General features: G+C 44.6%; 2 protein-coding genes across 3 annotated transcripts; one reads left to right on the top strand and one right to left on the bottom strand.

Moving 5' to 3' along the window:
* Positions 1-1,603: 1,603 nt before the first annotated feature.
* med24 (mediator complex subunit 24) lies at positions 1,604-16,957 on the top strand. 2 transcript variants are annotated; one of them, XM_083687761.1, is made up of 26 exons: positions 1,604-1,690; positions 2,335-2,466; positions 2,769-2,851; positions 3,177-3,215; positions 3,362-3,435; positions 3,775-3,998; positions 4,169-4,280; positions 4,772-4,922; positions 5,271-5,384; positions 5,707-5,766; positions 5,910-5,992; positions 6,442-6,528; positions 6,847-6,946; positions 7,154-7,296; positions 7,582-7,619; positions 8,081-8,163; positions 8,599-8,777; positions 8,877-8,976; positions 9,390-9,565; positions 10,129-10,393; positions 10,557-10,738; positions 11,720-11,813; positions 12,022-12,121; positions 15,571-15,651; positions 15,921-16,069; positions 16,482-16,957. In XM_083687761.1, exons 2-26 carry the CDS (start codon positions 2,337-2,339, stop codon positions 16,596-16,598), a joined length of 2,964 nt encoding a protein of 987 aa, XP_083543887.1. In that variant the 5' UTR covers positions 1,604-1,690; positions 2,335-2,336; the 3' UTR covers positions 16,599-16,957. The 2 variants fall into 2 exon arrangements, with proteins under 2 accessions (XP_083543887.1, XP_083543888.1); XM_083687762.1 differs by having other exon boundaries at positions 1,611-1,690; positions 2,332-2,466.
* A 710-nt stretch (positions 16,958-17,667) lies between these two features.
* Positions 17,668-19,922, bottom strand: csf3a (colony stimulating factor 3 (granulocyte) a). The gene is made up of 4 exons (XM_083687076.1): positions 19,610-19,922; positions 18,827-18,937; positions 18,555-18,695; positions 17,668-18,376 (listed from the first exon to the last, which is right to left on the bottom strand). The coding sequence occupies exons 1-4, from the start codon at positions 19,772-19,774 to the stop codon at positions 18,170-18,172; spliced, it is 624 nt and encodes a 207-aa protein (XP_083543202.1). The 5' UTR covers positions 19,775-19,922; the 3' UTR covers positions 17,668-18,169.
* Between the last annotated feature and the right edge of the window lie 1,851 nt (positions 19,923-21,773).

Genomic DNA, 21,773 nt, shown 5'->3' with positions numbered 1-21,773 from the left:
AGAGAGAGAGAGAGAGGGAGAGAGAGAGAGAGAGAGAGAGAGGGAGAGAGAGAGAGAGAGGGAGAGGGAGAGGGAGAGAGGATGGGATCGCTCTCCCTCCATCTCCCCTTCCATCTCTCCCTCCATCCCTCTACCTCCAGGCCAGCAGGATTACGGCCTATCTCTCTATCCCTGACATCACCATGCCCCCCTCCCTGCCGCCCCCCCCTACCCCTCTCCCACCCAGACAGAGTCTCCTATGTCAGGGAGAATGGGGGACATTGTTGAGAGGGTCTTGGAACAGGACGATCACACACAAAGGCAGGCTGGCTGAAGGAGGCGTGTGGTGGTGGTGGTGGTGGCGGTGGTGGGAGACGGTGACAGCACCTCTGCTAGGACACAACAAACCCAGGGAGGTCGCATCACACAGGACACCTACTGGAGGGGAGGCTGGTGGAGGTCGATGTCGGAGGACAGGCTCATTGTAATGCATGGAATGATAAGATTGTGTGTGTTTGATACCATTCCTCATTCCATTCCATACATTACAATGAGCCCGTCTGCTGATTTCTACCTCCCCTGCATTACACAGCCCACCTCAGTTGGATGGGAAGGTCCTTTTTCAAAACAGACAGTTTGAGGGAGTCATGATGGGGACTTGCAGAGCAACAGTGAAAGACAGTTGATAGGAAGTATGTGTATATTGTACATTATTTATCTAGAGGTTCATGTTTGTGTTGTTGTTATAAGACTTATTAGTAGACTTATTGGTTGGCTGAAATAAGAAAAATAGTAGGTTCTACTGTGTAGTTTGAGAGTATTCTATTACAACAACAACAACAACAACAACACTACCTACAGTACACTCTACCTACACTGAAATGTTTTCTACAGTCAGTCACCTAGGCCACTAAAGGGACTAGAGTCACATTGAGAGAGCACCCTGGCGTCTAGGACTCTGGGACCATGGGAGGACATCTCGACTGGCAGCCAGGGCAGGTGAAACTGGAGAAGCCCACTGACAGGGCGCCGCATCTCTGCAGACAAGGACCTCACTGAGAACCCCTAAAAACTAAATGGCGACAGGTTACATAAGCATCCCATTCTCTCCCACGTGTCATTCACTACCAGGGGAGTGGAGGTAGAAATCGGAGGATGGGCTCAATGTAATTCATGGAACGGAATAGTAAACGGTATCAAACACATGTGCAATGCTACAGTCCAGTGGAGGCTGGTGGAGGTAGAAAGAGAATGCACTGTATCATTGTGTTTGTTTTGACAGCATCAAACACTGTGTTTTAGGTATTTTCACAATGAGTTTCCATAAACGATACCAACATCACATACTTTTCTCACTGTCAACCAACCATATGTTTTTTTTTTAAATATGTAATTTCATAAATTCCCTACCTTGGGCGAGGTTTTGGAGAGAGGACCTTATTCACAACAAGCCCTCAGATAATGTTGAGAAAGGGACGCCAATGAATAATTAAGTATGCAGGTAGCGACATCTAGTGGCAAGAGCGATGACATACACACAATCGGACACGGAACCCACCAATGGACGTGATATACACTGAGTCCTGTCTTTTGTCCAATCAACGGTTACGAAGTTCAAAACAAAGATGGCGATCTAATGTCTTGCTCATCTGGATACTGAAGATTAGGCTAAAATTATCTTTTTAATTCTAAAGATCTGTAGATATTTCAGGTTGGTAATTGTTTTGCTAATCCGTTTTATAGCAGGGTAACAACTGTTAGCGTGTGCATTCATGAGAATGAGGGCGATAGCCAGAGCTCAAGTTGTAAACCCCCATCACTCACTCTCTTTCTGACACCGATTAGCCACATTAGCTAACTTGCTGGGGAAGGCTGCTAGCTAGCATGTCCATTCATCCATCAGCCATTACATATTGTGCATTAAGAGACAAGTAGCTGCATCAATGTGAATTAGTGATTGTTGCATTCGGTGTATAAAATGCTTTGAGAAAGTCGTATGAGGCGCGCTCGTATGCAGGTGTTGTTGTGTTCTGTGTAGTCTACGTGTTGTCAACACCAAGTGTGTGTGTGTGTGTGTGTGTGTGTGTGTGTGTGTGTGTGTGTGTGTGTGTGTGTGTGTGTGTGTGTGTGTGTGTGTGTGTGTGTGTGTGTGTGTGTGTTAGCTAATCTAGATAGTCTCTTGCCACTCTGGTTTTCTACAGCCTTGTTGTCGAACTTCAGGGTTCCCCAAGCTTATGCCAGAGAGGATGGAAACCTTATATTCAGTCTCTTTGCTTATACACTCCTTCTCCAATGTAACTCCTCTGTCAACGAGGCTTAGCTAACGTTACTCTGCTTAATTTCTCTTGTCAGCAGCTATGAAGGTGGTCAATCTGAAACAAGCCATCTTGCAGGCCTGGAAGGAGCGCTGGAGTGACTACCAGTGGGCCATCAACATCAAGAAGAATTTCTCCAAGGAGGCCACATGGGACTACCCCAACCTAGCAGGTCAGTGACGACAAACTGACAGTTAAGATAGGGACCAGGGGAGGCTGTTGGAGGTAGAAATCAGAAGATGGGCTCATTGCAATGCCTGGAATGGAATGAAGAATAGTATCAAACCTATGAACAATACATACAAATGCATACAGTTATGTTCAGTTGATGACAGGACTGCAATGCTGATGACAGTGCATTATTTGAATGTGTGGAAATGGGCTCTTGCCGTTAAGCTAATCTTAACACATGAATGCATATGATATCAGGGTGATTAGACACGTTGGACTGTGTGTGTGTTTCTCTTATTGTAGAGGCTCTTATGGAGCAAGCAATGATCGGCCCTTCTCCCAACCCACTGCTCTTGTCCTACCTGAAGTATGCTATCAGCTCCCAGGTAAATAACTAACCTTAATCTGTTACACACACACACACACACACACACACACACACACACACACACACACACACACACACACACACAACAGGGGAGGCTGGTGGAGGTAGAAATCTGAGGATGGGCTCATTGTAATGCATGGAATGGAATGATGAATTGTATCAAATGCATACTATTCCTCATTCCATTCCATGCATTACAATGAGCCCATCTTCCGATTTCTACCTCCACCAGCCTCCTTTGATACACAACCCTTAAATGTTTGCCGCTGGATACACATGTTGTACAGTATCGTTATTAATGACATTCATTGTATCCCCCTCAGATGGTGTCATACTCCAGTGTACTCACAGCCATCAGCAAGGTGAGGATGACATCATTGTTGTATCACTCTTGCCAATCATCGCATGATGTAAAAGAATAGTATTTTACAACCTACTTGACATGTGAATCTTCAGCAGATGAAAGGCTGTCTGGTAAATGTTACAAACGTGTGTGTTTGTCCCTCAGTTTGATGACTTCTCCAGGGAGCTCTGTGTCAAGTCTCTGTTGGAGATCATGGACATGTTCACCCATCGTCTCAGGTACGGGCTGCACGTGTGCGTTGTCCTGGCCAAGCCCAGAATGTCTTGTCTTCCGTTCTTTAAACCAGCTAGTCGGTGTGGAACTGTACCCTTCTTGCTGATAAAGATGACACGTCTTTATGAAGATGATGATTGTTCCCTCTTTTTGTTATTTGTCCTGAAATATGGTAGCTACAAATTGGAAGAGTTTTCTGACTAAAGCCTTTAAGATTGTCAGAGAAAAAGAGAGAGAGAGAGAGAGATACATTTTTAGAGGTTCAATTACCCATAACAATGAACAAATGTCACTGTCTTGACTAACTCTAAAACCCTGTCCCCCCCACCCTCTCCCCTCTGCAGCTGCCATGGGAAGACGGAGGAGTGCATCGGGCTGTGCCGGGCCCTGCAGGGGGTGGTAGTGTGGCTGCTGCAGGGCTGTGCCAGCTACTGTGAGCGCTTGAGGGAGCTGGGGCCGTCACCAGGCTCAGAGGGCAGTCTGAGGGCCTGTCAGGACAGGCTGCACGGCCTCATGACCAGCACCAAGAACAGAGCACTGGTCCACATTGCACGCCTGGAGGAAATAGGTGGGTGGGGTGTGTGTGTGTGTGTGTGTGTGTGTGTGTGTGTGTGTGTGTGGTGTGTGTGGTGTGTGTGGTGTGTGTGTGGTGTGTGTGTGTGTGTGTGTGTGTGTGTGTGTGGTGTGTGTGTTGTCAATTCACCCTGAGTCTCTGTTTCTCCTGTTTTATGTCACAAGGCTCCTGGACCAATGTGGAGCAAGCGTTGCTCAAACTGACAGAGAACCTCAGCAGCCTGACCAATCAGACGCTTAGGAGCCAGCTGGAGGAGTGTGTCTCATTGGTGAAGGGGTGAGAATGGCCATATATATATATGTATTACCTTTATTTATCTAAGTAGTTTTTTTTTAGAAGTATTTAACAACATAGCCTTGGTCAAGATGGTGTAATGTAATAAGAATGTGGTCATGTTTGGCTCAGTTGGTGGAGCACGGCGTTAGTAACGCTTAGATTGTGGGTTTGATTCCTGCTGGGAGCATGAAATGTATTCGCTCACTGTACTGTAAGTCCCTTTTTATATGCCATATATTTAAACAGTACAACAGAAGCAGACACGTATAATAAGCTTAGCTTAGCATAGATAAAAGGATTGTTTCCATTGACACAAACATATGGCTGGAGCTGTGGAGGTAGAAATCAGACAGGCTGTTTGATACCATTCCTCATTCTGTTTCATGCGGTACAATGAGCCCGTCCTCCAATTTCTGCCTCCGCTGGGCTGTAAGTGAAACGTACACCATCTAGTTGAGATGTTCCTCTGCCTCCCTCCCTCCCTCCTTCAGTATTCCTCTGATGCTGTCAGTCCAGAGTGACCCCCCCCTCCACACAGCCTTCCCTTCTGTCCATGCCTTCATCATGCTAGAGGGCACCATGAACCTCACAGGGGAGACACAGCCATTGGTCGAGCAGCTCATGATGATCAAGAGGATGCAGGTGAGCCATTGGTTAATAAGCAGAGTGTTGTGACAGCTACTCCAAGCTTTTAGTTGTATGTCGCTTATGTAACGATTTTGAACCGGGGACCTCTTGCATGGGTGCCACAGACAGAAACTATGACACCAGGAGGACATCCTCGTGGTACGAGGGCTATATCTCGGCTTAGAAGTCGCAGACAGGGCTACCTCATCACGAGAGCGTGACTCCAAATCACCTCTGCTACGATTATATTATCCAACATTTTACTACCTCAAGCATGTTGACTGCTGTGTGTTTCAGTTTCTCTATCCCCTTAATTACTTCCTTACTTCTTTTGATCCTCTCTGTCTCCCTCCTCCTCTGTAGCGTATCCCTGCGCCTCTCTTTGTGCTGGAGATCTGGAAGGCCTGTTTCACGGGTCTCATCGAGTCTCCAGAGGGGACAGAGGAACTCAAGTGGACCGCCTTCACCTTCCTAAAGGTTTGTCTCAGACTCACAGAAATGTCAAACGCCCTGCATACAGTAACTTCACTTCCTTATGCACCTTTTTGCACTTTTTTCATCATGTCCTTTTGCATTCCTCCATTTTGTCCATGTTTCTGACAGTGTGCGGCTATCTATCCTTCTATATACAGGAACTGAAGTCAGGCTTTTGTTATCTGATCAGCCGCCGTATTGCTTCCTCCCTCTTCCCCGTCTTAGATCTTCCAAGTTCAACATCTAACTCTTTCTCCTCTCCTCTCCTCTCTCCCTCTCTCCTCTCCTCTCTCCCTCTCTCCTCTCCTCTCTCTCGCTCTCCTAGATCCCTCAGGTTCTCCTCAGGCTGAAGAAGTACCCACAGTCACAGGGAGAGAAGATACAGGTACTAGACTGTTCTCTCTCTCATCTTCTAAACTGTTCTTCAACTACGTGTTTTGGTGACACACAGTGATGTCACAGTAGGATGGTAAAGACTGCTGGGTTTATTGTCTGACTGTATCAAACATGGTGAATCTCCCTCGTCAGGACTTCACGGAGGACGTGAACATTGCCTTTGAGTTCCTGCTGAAGCTCACTCCTCTACTGGACAAGGCTGATCAGAGATGCAAGTAAGTGATATCAGAACAGACAGACTGATGAAGCGTGTTTATAAAGCTCTTATGACAGGTCATACAGTATGTCTCAAGGATTTAACAGGTACGGTTTCCCAGACCTAGATAAAGCCTAGACCTAGACTAAAGACCATGTTTAAGTCAATGGAGTCTCTGCGTTGAAGATACATTTGAGTTGAGGGTTAGGTTGTTAGGCGTCTGGGACATTATGGGCTCATTTCCTTGACAGAGATTAAGCCTAATTGTAGACTAAAATGGAGACATTGTTTTTTAATTGAAAATGTTATTTAGTCTAGGACCAGGCTTAATCTGTGTCCAGGAAATCCGGCCCTGAAAATACAGTTTAGTCGTCAAGAATTAGGGCTTCATCTGTGTCCGATACACCAGCTCACAGTATCTTAACACACTTCTCTCTCGCTGTCCCTGTGTGTCCTGTCCTGTCCTAGTTGTGACTGTCTGAGCATGCTCCTGCAGGAGTGTAACAAGCTGGGTCTGCTCTCAGACCCCAACACTGCCAACCTCACCTCCAAACGGTACGGTCCTCCACACACACACACACACACACACACACACACACACACACACACACACACCCTGGCCCCTCCCACATGTGACATCACAGGAAGTGAAACAAACATGACATCACCGCTCCTCAACACTGGCACTAATACCCGTCATTCTGTCTCTTCTTCTCTACCTCTTTGGTTTCACCTACTCTCTCCTTCACTACGGGTTCAATCCCATCCTATTCTCTTGCTCCTTTCCTCTCTCTCTTTTTCTCTCTTCTCCGTCTTTCTCTCTCTCTCCCTCCATCTCTCTCTCCCACCATCTCTCTCTATCGGTGAGTATAGGGAGTACGCCCCACGGCTGAAGACCGCAGAGAACGCCAACATCCAGCCTAACCCAGGCCTCATACTGAGAGCAGAGCCTACTGTCACTAATATCCTCAAGGTACCCCCCTACCGACACACACACACACACACACACACACACACACACACACACACACACACACACACACGACACATACACACCTCGATCTGTCTCGCCATGGCCTGCTCTTATCATGCTGTATCTTGCCTTTCCCACTCTCTCTCCCTCTCTCTCTCCCGTGTTCTCCCCCCCGTCTCTCCTTCTCCCTCTCCTACTCTGTGTCAGACGGTGGATGCAGACCACTCCAAGTCTCCCGAGGGGCTGCTGGGGGTCCTGGGTCACATGTTGTCTGGGAAGAGCCTGGATCTGCTCCTGGCAGCAGCAGCCGCCACGGGGAAACTCAAATCCTTCGCCCGGAAGTTCATCAAGTGAGTCACGAGGGAGAGAGGGAGGTCATCAGTACACTTCTAATACACGATGACAGACTCATGCCACGTGGGAGGGGGGCACACACACACACACACACACACACAGCCCACTGACATACAGATGACAGCCCATTAGCAGAGTTCAATGTATCTACACGACGGACCCAAACTGCATCACTGTGAAGACTCCATTGAGAAGCAGTGGGAAACTCCTTGTGATGTAAGCCGTGGTGTAACATCTGAATGAGATGATTGAACGATGTCTTCCTGTCTTGTCTATTCCAGACTGAACGAGTTTCCCAAGCACATCAGTGGAGAGGGATGTGAGTACATGAGCAGATGAATGACAAGCTGCGCTGTTCTCTTTCTCTCTCGCTCTCTCTCTCTCTCTCTCTCTCTACATCTCTCTCTTTCTCTCTCCCTCTTTCTGTCTCCCTCTCTCCTTCGCTCTCTTTCTACCTCCCCCCCTCTCTCTCTCTCTCTTGCTCTTTCTCTCTCTTTCTACCTCCCTCTATCTCTCTCTCTCCCTCTTCCTCTACCTCTCCCCTCTCTCTCCCTCGTTCTCTCTCTCTCCCTCTTTTTATCCCTCTCTTTCTCTCTCTTTCTACCTCCCTCTCTATCTGAAAATATCTTGTTGCAGCAGTATTGTTGACTGTGGGACTTTTTTAGCATTAGATTGATATTAATGTTGTGGGCTTTTTGGATTAGATTGATATTAATGTGGTGGACTTTTTGGATTAGATTGATATTGATGAGGTTTTTGGACTTTCCTCCCATGTTGTAGCCAAGTCGGCGTCTGTGCGAGCCCTGCTCTTCGACATCTCCTTCCTTATGCTCTGTCACGTGGTGCAGACCTACGGATCTGAGGTTAGTGACACACACACACACACACACACACACACACCACTCGCACATACCACACACACACCACTCGCACATACCACACACACACCACTCACACATACCACACACACACCACTCTCACATACCACACACACACACACACACACACACACACACACACACACACACACACACAGGGTGTCAGTGTTGTTTTACTGTAGAATAGACTTATCTGTTCCTTGCTTGTTAGCTCCATTCATAGCTTGGTTTGATTGAAGTTCCACTGAAGATTTTGCACCATTGTCCTGCTCTTACAGAACTCAACCACTAGGTGTCCAAATACCCACACTGTTCTAAGTGTACAGTACTAGTGAAAACAACTTAGTCTTTTAACATTACATTGCGACTTGCATCTTGTAGAAATTGCAACCTTGTTCTGACCCCCCCCACCCTCCCCAGGTGATCTTGTCGGACCCCAGCCCCTCCGGGGAGACCCCATTCTTTGAGACGTGGCTGCAGACGTGCATGCCGGAGGAGGGGAAGACCCTGAACCCAGACCACCCCTGCTTCAGACCGGAGTCTGGCAAGGTGGAGAGTCTGGTGGCTCTACTAAATAACAACTCGGAGATGAAGCTAGTGTGAGTTTACACACACACACACACACACACACACACACACACACACACACACACACACACAGTAGCCATATTGATTGTTGTTTTGGTTGTCTCTGTTAGTCAGATGAAGTGGCATGAGATCTGCCTCAGCACACCGGCGGCCATCTTGGAAGTGCTGAACGCCTGGGAGAATGGAGTGTTGTCTGTAGAGGCAGTACAGGTGAGTCCATCACTCAGCTTGTGTGTGTGTGTGCGTGTGTGTGTGTGTGTGTGTGTGTGTGTGTGTGTGTGTGTGTGTGTGTGTGTGTGTGAAAGTGAAAGTGAAAGTGAGAGCGAGAGCGTGTGTGTGTGAGGTGAGTCAGCATGTGCGTGTTTGTGAGTGCATTGCGTGTGTGTGTGTGTGTGTGTGGAACAAATAACTCAAGTGAACTTGAGAAGATGATGTGGGAGTTTATATTGAGTCTCTTGCTTCTTCCTCATTCTGCTTCCTTTGTAAAGTCACGGTATGAGTGACCTCAATGAGGTCAGAGTATCAAAGCAGTTCAGACTCTTTCCTAACACCTGGAGCTTGCTTCACATCTGGCTCTTTCTTCACCCCCCCCCCCTCCACCCCTCCACCCCTCCCGAGTGCAGAAGATAACAGACAACATCAAGGGGAAGGTGTGCAGCATGGCTATCTGTGCCGTGGCGTGGCTGGTAGCTCATGTCAGGATGCTGGGTCTGGACGAGAGGGAGAAACCCCAGACCATGATACGACAGCTCATGACCCCGCTGTACGCCGAGAACACACTGCAGTTCTACAACGAACGGTACGACACACACACACACACACACACACACACACACACACACACACACGCACGCACCAGTTCTTCTTGTCTAGAAATTAAATAGGATCAAGTCACTCTCAGCAGGTACGCACGCACACACACACACACAGATACTGAATACTTCATAGAGCTTCTGAGCAAGTGTTTTAACAACCCACTAGTTCTCCTTGCTTGCTTGTGGAGGCAGTATAGGTGGGTCCACCACTCAGCCTGTGTGTGTGTGTGTGTGTTTGTGTGTGTGTGTGTGTGTTTGTGTGTGTTTGTGTGTGTGTGTGTGTGTGTGTGTGTGTGTGTATGAGCATGTGTGTTTGTGAGTGCATTACGTGCTTGTGTGTGTCAATGTGGAACAAATCACTCAAGTGAACTTGGTGAACTTAGACAGGTCATTATAGGGTGCAGGTCTTTAAAGATGTTGTGTGACATCATGGAGCATGTGTCTTAACAACCCACTAGTTCCCCTTGCTTAAAATGGCCATCTAACACAGACACATCCCTCTCACTCCCCCTCCCCCCCCCCCCCTCCCCCCCTCCCCCCCTCCCAGGGTGGTGATCATGAGTTCCATACTAGAGCACATGTGTGCTGACGTGTTCCAGCAGACGGGCCTGGCCCTACGACCCCCCATGGAGGGCCAGGAACCCATTCCCTACCGGAACCTTCTCCCGGCCCGCGAGCCCATCCACGACAGCCTCAGTAAGCAGTTCCGGACGGTCCTGTGGAAGGGCTGGGTGGACAGCCGGGCCCTGCACCTCTTCGAGAGCCTGCTCCACATGGGAGGAGTCTTCTGGTTCACCAACAACCTGGTCAAGGTAAAGTATTGTGGAGACATCATTCTAACCCTACCTCTTCTCTGTGGAACTAGTTTTTAAACGTATAGGCTACATATAGGCTGGTTAGGGGTAGTTTTCTTTCTGGGACAGTTCATCCCTGTGTGTGTGTATCGACCTCTCCACTTCCTGTGTGTCTGTCCAGGAGCTGCTAAAGGAGACTCGTCAGGAGTGGGCCAATCGGGTGGTGGAGCTGCTCTACAGTATATTCTGCCTGGATACCCAGCAGATCACCCTCACCCTTTTGGGTCACATCCTGCCCAACCTGTTGACTGACTCCGCCCACTGGCACAGCCTGGCAGACCCACCTGGCAAGGCCCTGGCCAAGTAAGAACCCTCCTCCATTCCAGACCTAGGTCAAATACAGGACACATGTAATTGGGGGTGTTCTTGATTTTTCTGGGAGTTAGAACTTTTGGGACTGTTTCATCCATTCTATGCTCTGTTAAAGTGGAACGTCACTGGAGACACCAAAAACAAGCGCACAGCGCTGTGGCACTGACGTGATAATGCAGGTATTTGGCTGTCAAACTTGATCCCACCGTAATCAAATTGATTAGTGTTCATTATTTGACATTCCCCATCATCCCAGAATTGGAGACAGTGTGAAAAACTACAGAGGTTAAAAAATGTATTTGAGTTTTTCAGCTATATTAGCGGCGTGTCACATTAGCCATGTGACCTGTACCAGTACACACGTCTCCAATATGAAATACTAATATTTTATTGCGCTCAAATAGCTTTATTTACTAGTCTCTTATGGAGCTTCCAATTGTGATTGGTTGTGGTGCGGTTCCATGACGGAGGTGTGATCTGTGTTGTCCTGTCTGATTGGTTGTGGTTAGGTTCCATGACAGAGGTGTGATCTGTGTTGTCCTGTGATTGGTTGTGGTGAGGTTCCATGACGGAGGTGTGATCTGTGTGGTCCTGTCTGATTGGTTGTGGTGAGGTTCCATGACAGAGGTGTGATCTGTGTTGTCCTGTGATTGGTTGTGGTGAGGTTCCATGACGGAGGTGTGATCTGTGTGGTCCTGTCTGATTGGTTGTGGTGAGGTTCCATGACGGAGGTGTGATCTGTGTTGTCCTGTGATTGGTTGTGGTGAGGTTCCATGACGGAGGTGTGATCTGTGTGGTCCTGTCTGATTGGTTGTGGTGAGGTTCCATGACGGAGGTGTGATCTGTGTTGTCCTGTCTGATTGGTTGTGGTGAGGTTCCATGACGGAGGTGTGATCTGTGTTGTCCTGTCTGATTGGTTGTGGTGAGGTTCCATGATGGAGGTGTGATCTGTGTGGTCCTGTCTGTCTCCAGGCTGTCGGTGTGGTGTGCTCTCAGCTCCTACTCCTCACACCACAAGGGACAGGCGTCCGCTAGGCAACGCAAGAGACAGCGCGAAGACATCGAGGTAACACACACTCACTCATGTACACACCCACACGCAGACATACACACACACACACAAACAGTAATTCTCCCTCATGCACACACACACAAACACACACACAGTAATACACACACACGCACTCCCAATCTCTTTCACTCTACCTCAAACACAAAGTATTGTAGAGGTCCATGGGTATTGTAGTCTCTAAAGCCCCTCTCGTTGCCTACAGGACTACAGCAGCTTGTTCCCCCTGGATGACTCCCAGCCCTCGAAGCTAATGCGTCTGCTGAGCTCCAACGAGGACGAACCTGTGGTCCTCTCCAGTCCAGGTAGCTCCAACACCAATGATGTATACCTTCATTATGTATATATGGGAATTATGCATCAGGGGAGGCTAGTGGAAGTAGAAATCGGAGGACGGGCTCATTGGTAATGCATGGAACGGAATTAGGAATGGTAGCATTGCATGTTTGATACCATTCCTCATTCCGTTCCATGCATTACCAATGAGCCCGTCCTACTACCTTCTGTTAAATGATGTGTCTAAAGCCCTGTCAGACGTGTTTGATACTGTTCCTCTGAGTTCTACCTCCACCAGCCTCTGCTGTACAACATGTTTATGTTTACCCCCAGGGGTTCATATCTCTGTGGAGGAAAACCCTCCTACATTTGAGGTTTTTTTTTTGGTTAGTCACAATCTAGCATACTACATAGTCTGTAATCAAGAAACCAAAGTTAATTAAGAGCTAATTTTATTATGCCAAGTTGACAGAAACTTTTCAATACACTGAAATCATATGCACAGAGAGATACTCTACACACGACTCAGAGCAGAGAAAAATTCCAAGATCTCCTCTGTAGGCAGCCCTTTTAATCCCCAAATGACCTCTTTGTTCCCAGCTTTTCCCCTCTATCTTCAAACCAGTAATATTTCACCTCTCCACATACAAATCAGAGGTGACCTTTCACCTCTCTGTACGCTCAGGAATGTGCTATTGCAAGAACTGTAGCCAGAAAAAAATCCCTAGTCAAAAGTTCACTATACATATGTATGTATAAAGGTTAAATGTTCAGCATCCAATATATCATATTATGAATTGAAAGTATGAATATAGCATTAATAATCAGTTGATCAATTATCACAATCTTCCACATCTCCCTTCCAGATTCCATGAAGGTTTCTTACACATATCTTATGTCTGCATCTCTCTGTCTGTAACAAGTCCACACTTGCCACCTCTCGCTCTGCACCTGGTCCCAGACCAGCATAAGCTAGAGAATGAAGAACGACTCATCTTTGTGAGAAACTCCTGATTCACTAAGCGTCCTGCACCTAGGGCGAACATCACCTGTATTTCCAATCGGGAATCTTTCTCTTATCCTTTTATTTCACCTTTCGATTCTCTCTTCTATGTGTAATTCTCTTAGGAAACAACAGCAGCACTTTGTGGTTAAGGCCCATTGTGTTTAGGAATGGCTGTGTTGTTGTTACTTACTCGCTAAGCTTGCATGGTTCATCAAGTCATGGTTCATCAATGTTTTCCTCAAACAGCCCAGTGCTCAGGAATAGGACGTTTTCTGTTTTTGATATCGAGGGTAAAATAAATGTTCTATAGCGACAGGGCACAGGTGTAAGGGTCTACTGTAAAAACATGACTAGCCCTAAATGTTACTGTGTGACTTTACTGAGCGCGTAGTTGCCTTGTCTTGATTTATAGCTTCCTCTCTTCACGGACTTGGGCAAAGCTGCCGTAATAGAACTTTGAATACTGTGTTTCATTTGAGCAATCCCGGCCATTTTGACCCCCTTGGAAACATAAATTCCCCAGGGAGGACGTTGCGTTATTTTGGAAAGGCATTACTAGCTCTTCTGTTTAATTACACATATACACACACACACACACACACACACACACACTTTCTCTCACACACACACAGAGACACACACACAAATACCTACTTAGTAATTAGTGGAACCTGGAAGATTGATAGAAAGAAAAGACTCTTCTGATGAATTGTCATGTCCTTCTACTCTAGAAGTGCAAGGTGGTAGTTCATTTTGTTCTAAAAGAAATGTTAATATAGAAAGTGAAAACATTTAATTGGAAAACACATTGTTAGTAACTTTAACATTGTGTAAGTAAGGAGCAGTGATGTCAAACCCCTAGGTGTTCCTTTCTACTCATCCTCAAGGTTTGGGTGAGAACGCAATGCACAGGTAGAACATGTTGCATTATTCTGCAGAGTCATTATTAGCTTCTGTTAAATGATGTCTCAAGCCCTGTTCTGACAGGATTAGTTTTACAAGGGGAGGCAGAGCAATGTGGAACCATTATCAGCATTCCGTCATGCAAATCGGTCACCAGATCTTCATAATTGACACTGAAGTCACCCTGCACATATATTTTATGTCTGACATCACTGTATCAAGTGTCCATGGAGATATTATTTGTTCTAAATGAAGGTTTGTCGAAGGACATTGCGCTAATAAATTTAACATCCCAATATACACTCATTGAACACTTTATTAGGAACACCTGTACACCTTCTCATGAACTTGACAATGACTTCAGTGGCCTTCCCAGTCACCGGATCTGGATCCAGTAGAACACCTTTGGGATGTGGTAGAACGGGAGATTCACAGCTTGAAAATGCACCTGAAAAATCTGCAGGAATTGCGTGATGCAGTCATGTCATCATGGACCAGAATCTAAAAGGAAGTTTTCCAACATCTTGTGGAATCAATGCCACGAAGAATTGAGGCTGTTTTGAGAGCAAAGGGAGGCACTACCCAGTATTAGTATAGTGTTCCTAATAAAGTGTTCAGTGAGTGTATATCTCAACCTAATTATACAGATACTTATATTGAAGTTCACGTAATTTCTTTTTTCTCCCACCTGATATTCATTTGTGCTATCCCAACTTGAAACACCACCTACTTCTCACCTTACATCTGGGTTGCCACTAATGGGCAATTAGGATGGGATTTTTTTTTTATTAAAGGGGTTTGTTGGGTAAAACTCCAATGCGAATCATCTTCTGGAAAAACACCAATGGCAGTAGAGCTTTAGTAATTAGTGGAAACTGGAACATTGAAACTTGTGGAAGAAGGGAAAGTATGCTGAACATATGATAGAAAGGCAACACACTTTCATGTTTTCAGTAGAGGTCAAACATCATAGAGAAACTCATCTTCCTTAGAAGTGCAATGTTTTTCATGTAATTCTCTGAACAATTTAAACATTGAAAGTGAAAGTTGACAAGAAGAATTTGTTGTTAATGTATGATGATTTTTGAGTAAAGAGAACCACATTGTGAAGGAAGAAAGTTTCATTTCAACATCAGAATTGTATAAGTAAGGAACCGTAGATACTGTCCCTAAACTGGCCTTCAAGATTTGGGAGCCAACGTTGTCACAATACACTGGAATAACCTACACACTGGCTACTCAGAACTTCTGCTTTTATATGTTAACACACGTGATAAACTACCCTGTAACCCCCACTACCTGCACACACACCAGACACAACCCCTTATCCTCTTGACTATAATGACTAGTTATATATAGTATAACTAGAGAACTAACTTGTTACATACTTAAATACTTTTGTCCATATATGTTGTGTTATGTTCATTGCTGTGTATGTATGTCTAGTGAAATCTAATTTATATCAATAAATCGGCATTAAATGAATCAATAAACTATGATTAATAATGTACTTATCTTATTTTATTCCTAATGCCCTTTGACCTTTCTGTTGTTGTTGTTGTTGTCTAGGTGACAGGTCCATGAGCAGCTCTCTCTCTGCCTCTCAACTCCACACTGTCAACATGAGAGACCCTCTCAACCGTGTCCTAGGTTAGTTAGTTAGTGTGTGTGTGTACACACACACACACACGCCCACAAACACATCTTCTCACTCAACTCTGTCTCTGACTGTCTGTCTGTCTGTCTCTCTCTCTCTCGTCATCTGGAATTTGGTCTCCGATATGACCCGTGTATAATGTTACCCTCTCCTCTTCTCCCCTCTCCTCCCTCCTCCATCCTTCCCTCTCCCCCCCTCCTCCACCCTTCCCTCTCCCCCCCTCCTCCACCCTTCCCTCTCCCCCCTCCACCCTTCCCTCCAGCCAACCTGTTCCTCCTCATCTCGTCCATCCTGAGCTCTAAGACGGCAGGGCCACACACCCAGTTTGTGCAGAGCTTCATGGAGGAGTGTGTCGAGTGTCTGGAACAGGGCAACCGCGGCAGCATCCTGCAGTTCATGCCTTTCACCATGGTGAGAGTGTGTGTCTGTGGGTGTGCATGATTTATTTTGCCTTGCCATGCTGAGTTTATAGTTTAGGGGTTATACCTTTAACACACTGAATATTTCAAAATTGACCTGCTGGGGTATTTGACTAAGATTTCCAGAAAGCTGGTGATGCATGAGTACTGTAAAAGGGAGGATGTCAGATGCAAACCTCTCTCCCTCCCTGACTAGCACGTCAGACATCATTAATGTACTGGAGGTAGCTAATGTTATCTTTTAAGTTAGGTGTTTACTCAATGGGTTCTGAGAAAATCATACTCCAGCCTTGTTAAGATTTCAACATTTTCAAAAATGTTGAGAATGCCAGTTAGTAACCTCTCTTCATCTCTCTCTCTGTCTCTCCCTCTATCTTTCTCCCTCCCTCCCCCTCCTCCCCCAGGTGTCGGAGCTGGTGAAGCTCCCTGCTCTAGCCAAGCCTAAGGTGGTCCTGGCCATCACAGACCTGACTCTGCCCCTGGGAAGGAGGGTAGCAGCCAAGGCCATCTCAGCCCTATAGAGCTATGAGCCACGGCCTTCTCAGCCTTGTATACTGCCTTCACAGCGCACACCGAGCTAGGAAACTGACATTTCCGACTTGGAAACAAATATGACACCCAAGGTTCTCACAACCTCTCCCTCTGTGTAGATGACTAAGTCCTTCTCTGTGATGAAACCCCGGTTGCATCATTCATTTGAAGGAGTTGTTTCTTTCTTTCTTTTACTTTTGATAAAGTCTGTCTTGTCAGTGTGTGTGTGTGCGTGTGCATGTGTAAACAGTTTTTTTTCTATGCTGTTTTGTATTACTCTTGTTGCATCAGCATCCAATAAAAATGTACATACTTGTCTTTGTTATAATAAAGCCATCATGAGAAATAATGTGTGATTTTTGTTCCAATTCATTCAGCTTTATCCTGTTCAGAATTGTTACACCAATCATACACTTTTAAAAGTGAACAATATTTTTTCTTTTTAATATTTGTTTTGTTAAAAGGGAAAAGGATGAAGAATTTGGAAGCAGGATATCAGCGTCTTCTGGGACATCATCAGACGCGTGGTAGATTTGCTGTGTCAATAGTTTCCTGAAAAAACCCTGAGAGTCCAGTGAAGTACCATATTCATCCTGCATGCCGTGCTGTCACGCTGCTATGATGATGTCATCTGCCATCATCACATGAAGGTGTTAGTCACCCTATTACATGACTTCCTGTCTGCAATCTGCCTGAATTTAACTAGGGGATACATCTAAAAAAGCCTTTCCTTGATTCTTTGCATCCTTCCTCACCTCCTTTTTAAAGGACAGATTCACCCATGGCTAGTAGTATTTCAAGTACCTAATTTTGAAATATCCTGAATTGCTTCTGTTTTGGGGTGAGGACTTCCTCTCTATAGACCAGACTTTTAAGGATGTAGGGAAGTAGCACTTTCAATAGAAATAGCTTCTATTAATTGAGTGTACACACAAATCTCTTACAATCTGCTCCCATAACTTAACTCAAACTAAAGTCAAGAGAGACACATTTGTAAAGTAGATTCATTTTATCTTTATTCAATGTTACTATAGTCATGAAATGCAAATAGCTGTGGCACTAAGAAAGGAAATAAAAAAGAAAAAAATCATTTCAGATGATTCCAATCAAAATATAGTATTCAAGTTTGTTTACAAAAATAAATAAGAGTAAAAACCATTTACAATGTAAAGTAATGTACAAATACCCATGCACGAATAGACAAATTGTGTTTCATTCTATTCTAGGTATTATAACAATGATTTCCGTAAAGAAATTCTGAATGTGAAGGTGATGGTAACAGCTTATAAAGCCTACATAGGTTGCTTATTATCGAACGGGACAATAAGCCAGTAATGTATAAATATCAACATTGTATCACATCCAATAATAAATAGATTGATAAATATATCTGACAAATACTGTTCAATAAATATATAAATACTTGTGCTCCATAAAAAATAAATTAACTTGAAGTAAAGTTTGGGATAAAAACCAAACGTCATGACAATCTTCTTTCTTCATTGGCCACAGCTATATCCCTGTAATTACTCATTAGCTACAGCTACATCACATTGACTCCTCATTGGACAGGGCTAGATTCCGTTGCCTGCTCATCGGCCAGATGGGCCATGTTCCTCAGGCTGCGGGCCACATCTCGACCAAAGGTTTGGAGCTGCACAAGGGTGAGGTGAGTGGCCACCTGGACCTCGTAGTCCCCACTCAGACGCAGAGCCACAGTGGTGGCGGTGGGCAGAACATGCTTTGCCCCTTGGACCTTCTTCAGCATCTGAGATGAACAATAACATTTTAAATCAGCATTAGAATAACAGAACAATGTTGCCGTAATAGTAGACAGATCATGAGGCCACACTATCAACTACAACAAGTTTCTATAGGGTCATCATATGTGCTATAGGGTTCTCATTGTTCCGAGACTTTTATACATCATAGAAATAGAACTTTACATGGTGGATCTGAACCAGAAGGTCTCTGATGTCGTGCTTCAGTTCAGTCAGCATCTCTGCGTTGGTCAGACGTGGTTCCACCGCCCCCAGAAGGGCCCGGTGCAGCTGGAGTCCCTCCGATATGCGCTTCAGACTGGCCTCCTAACAGGGACAAAACAGCAAATTCAACCGATGGGGTTCGAACCTGGGTCTTCCACACGCCACATATACCATTAGACTATAAGGTCCTCTTCTACAAGTCTCAAGGAGACTACGCAGAGTGTGATGCTCACCATGGTGAAGTCCTCAGACAAGGGTTTCAGTGTGGGAGCGGAGGGGATTCCGAGGGTGGTTGCCATGTGTTGCAGTTTCATGTTCTCACTGGCAGAGTGCAGGATCAGGGTCTGTCAGCAGCAACAAGGAACATATAAACTATAAATGACATGAATACAGTACAACCTGAAATTAATGCATGCCCATAAGATACTGTAGGGTTAGTTATACAGAGTTAGCTAGAGTTTATACAGTATGTGCTATATAACTTTATACTTCTTCTATTTTTATTAAATGTTTATTTAATATTAACATATATTGTTGTATAATTGGAAATTAAATTAATGCATGTCCATGAAACAGTTTACTGTATATTTATGCCTATTTCTGATAAGACAAATATTCCACATTTTGTATCTTCACATTGCACATGCACCGGGGTGTAGCCCAGTGTAGTTTTTGTGAATTTCTTAACAACAAGGTACATTTTAAGAGGTCGGAAAAAGTGTAAAACATAAAAATTACGATTTGCTACAGCTCACTTGTACATTTGAATGTTGTATATGCTTTACTGTGCCAACAGTAGATGTCTGCTGCAACACAGCCTTGTAGGCCTAGACAAGACGCAAGCTACGCAGCTGGTCAAATATAAAGTCACAACTGTTGATCAGCAGATTTGCACCATAACGTGATAACCGCTATCCGTCTTTTTCACATTAAGAAAATTTACGGCAGCTCAGGTAACATAAAAACTGAGGATGAAAATATGTCGTGTTAAGCCTACCGCACCGCACGACACTTACCTCTGTGTGTATGCAGGACTTGTGGGTTTCGTTGATAGCAAACAACACCTTATTGATCAACATCTGGCATCTTTCTACAACCAGGTAGAATTCGGGATCGCTAACAGGTTGCCCGCTGGCACTGGTGTCCTCCAGAAGGGGTGCGCTATGGACCGACATAGCCATGAAGGAGCAGAGGACGGCGACAACTGCAGAACAAAACGGTGTCAGTCAACAAGAATGCTGCAACAATATCAATTCATCACATGATAGCAACCAAGGAGCACACCATCAGCTGGTCGATGTGAATCATTTCCTTCATGAAAAACCTTTGAAGCGCCATGGGAGCTACTTGTCCATTGCCAAATACATTTCCACAAGTAGCCAAGCCAAGCAGAGTTAAAAATAGTAACTGCGTAATTTGAAACCAAAGTGCCTAAAGTTAGGCTAAACATTTTTTTCTTTTTAAATATTGATGGGTTAGCAGAATGTAATATTGTAATACAATGAATAACTATTTTAATTACATTGATTATTTTTGTCTGGTCAGAATCCCTTGTATTCTAAATTCACAATGTAGAATTCATATGATTATTTTCTTTAAAAAAATGTGTTAGATCTACATAAAACATCTTGCACACAAACCACTTGCCATATAACATTAAGGTTATTAAGACCATAGCAATTTTAACATTAACCTTGTTCATCTAACAAACCCATCCATCCAATAAATGGTTTTACAAATGGAAATTATCCTCCCAAACATTTGTACAGCCCTAAGAAGCCCTACAAGCAGGACTACCTGAATCTATCACCCTCTTACCTTCCCCCAGTGACTGAGTAGACTATGCAGCAGGGAGCAAGACAAGACAACCCTCATTCCTTTACTCACCAATCAGCATGTTCATTGCCTTTGGGTTGACGGATCACTTGAAGGAAGGAGCTGATGACTACTATTGAACTCAAGTGAGCAAGATTCTTCATTGATAAGGCTTACACTGTTACCAGCTTATATAGTAAACTGAGATTCTGGAAATTCCCTGTATATAGCCCAAACCCACTATCACTCACACCATCCTCTTCTGCAACAGTGAAAGTCAGAGTCATTGGCATTGTGTAGTATCGATCTGACCACTATTTTCCTCTTGGACTAACCCCAGAAATTCTCAGAATCTCCTGGTCAAAAGAGAACTGTAATGGCAGGAGTACTCAGGCAAAGGACTCAAACGCACGACTCGGGAGACAAAAACTTAAATTCAATAGAATAGTCCTTACTTTCAAAAAGGTTCAGTAGACAGGTCAATGGGTCAAGTCAATGGGTAGGCAGATAATCCAGGAAGGGGTAGGCAAAAAGGCAAAGTCAAAAACACACTGGGAGATAAAAAACCAGGAATACTTTTCGCAAGGAAATGCCAGGACCTATGACATGAAGGTACAAAGATGAATTAGCACAGAGACTGGGGAACACACAGACTAAATACATAGGGATGGGTAGTGAGGACCAGGTGAAGCCAATCAGGGCGAGGTAGACAATCACACAGGGAGGAAACACACAAAGGCAGGCGGTGAAGTGTCTGAAACGAGAGACAAGGTGAGGAACACAAAAATAAACAGGAAACAATAAATGAAATAACATGAAACAAAGACAAATATAAACTAAGAAACAGCACGAGACGTTACAAGAACTTCAAGTCTGAAGTGTCCAGGGATTTGAATAGGTAGGTATTGGGAAAAGGTATTGAATACTAATACTGGGTAGTTCTACTAATAAACTGTGAGATAATGGTTTTGATAGATAAATGGCTTGTTCTGGTATGACGTTGAGAGATGGGGCTGGAAAGATGTGACCACACTCAAATTCCTAGACAGAGCTCTGGATGCAAGGACTAAGAGCATATTTGATTGAAATAAAAATGTTAATCATGATTTTCAATAAATACATTGTTTGTTTACAAAGACATTGTTTAAGAAAATGAAGTAAAACAGCCTTATATCTTATATTTATTATAAGGTAAGACAGTTATACAATGCTCATTTGGCCTTTATTCTTCTTCTTCAAGAATAAATGGGTTTATATATCATGAATTGAAATAGAATTGAACAGCAGAACAAGTCCCAGATTGTGGCTTTAAAATGTGTTAGCTAAGAAGGGATTCGTTTTAAGTGTTTGCCCTCATTACAGCAA

Source organism: Argentina silus (genome assembly GCF_951799395.1).
Source record: "Argentina silus genome assembly, chromosome: 16".
NCBI classification, from domain to species: Eukaryota; Metazoa; Chordata; class Actinopteri; order Argentiniformes; family Argentinidae; genus Argentina; species Argentina silus.
Note: the sequence above shows the minus strand (reverse complement) of the source record. Positions and strands in the feature narration are given on the sequence as shown.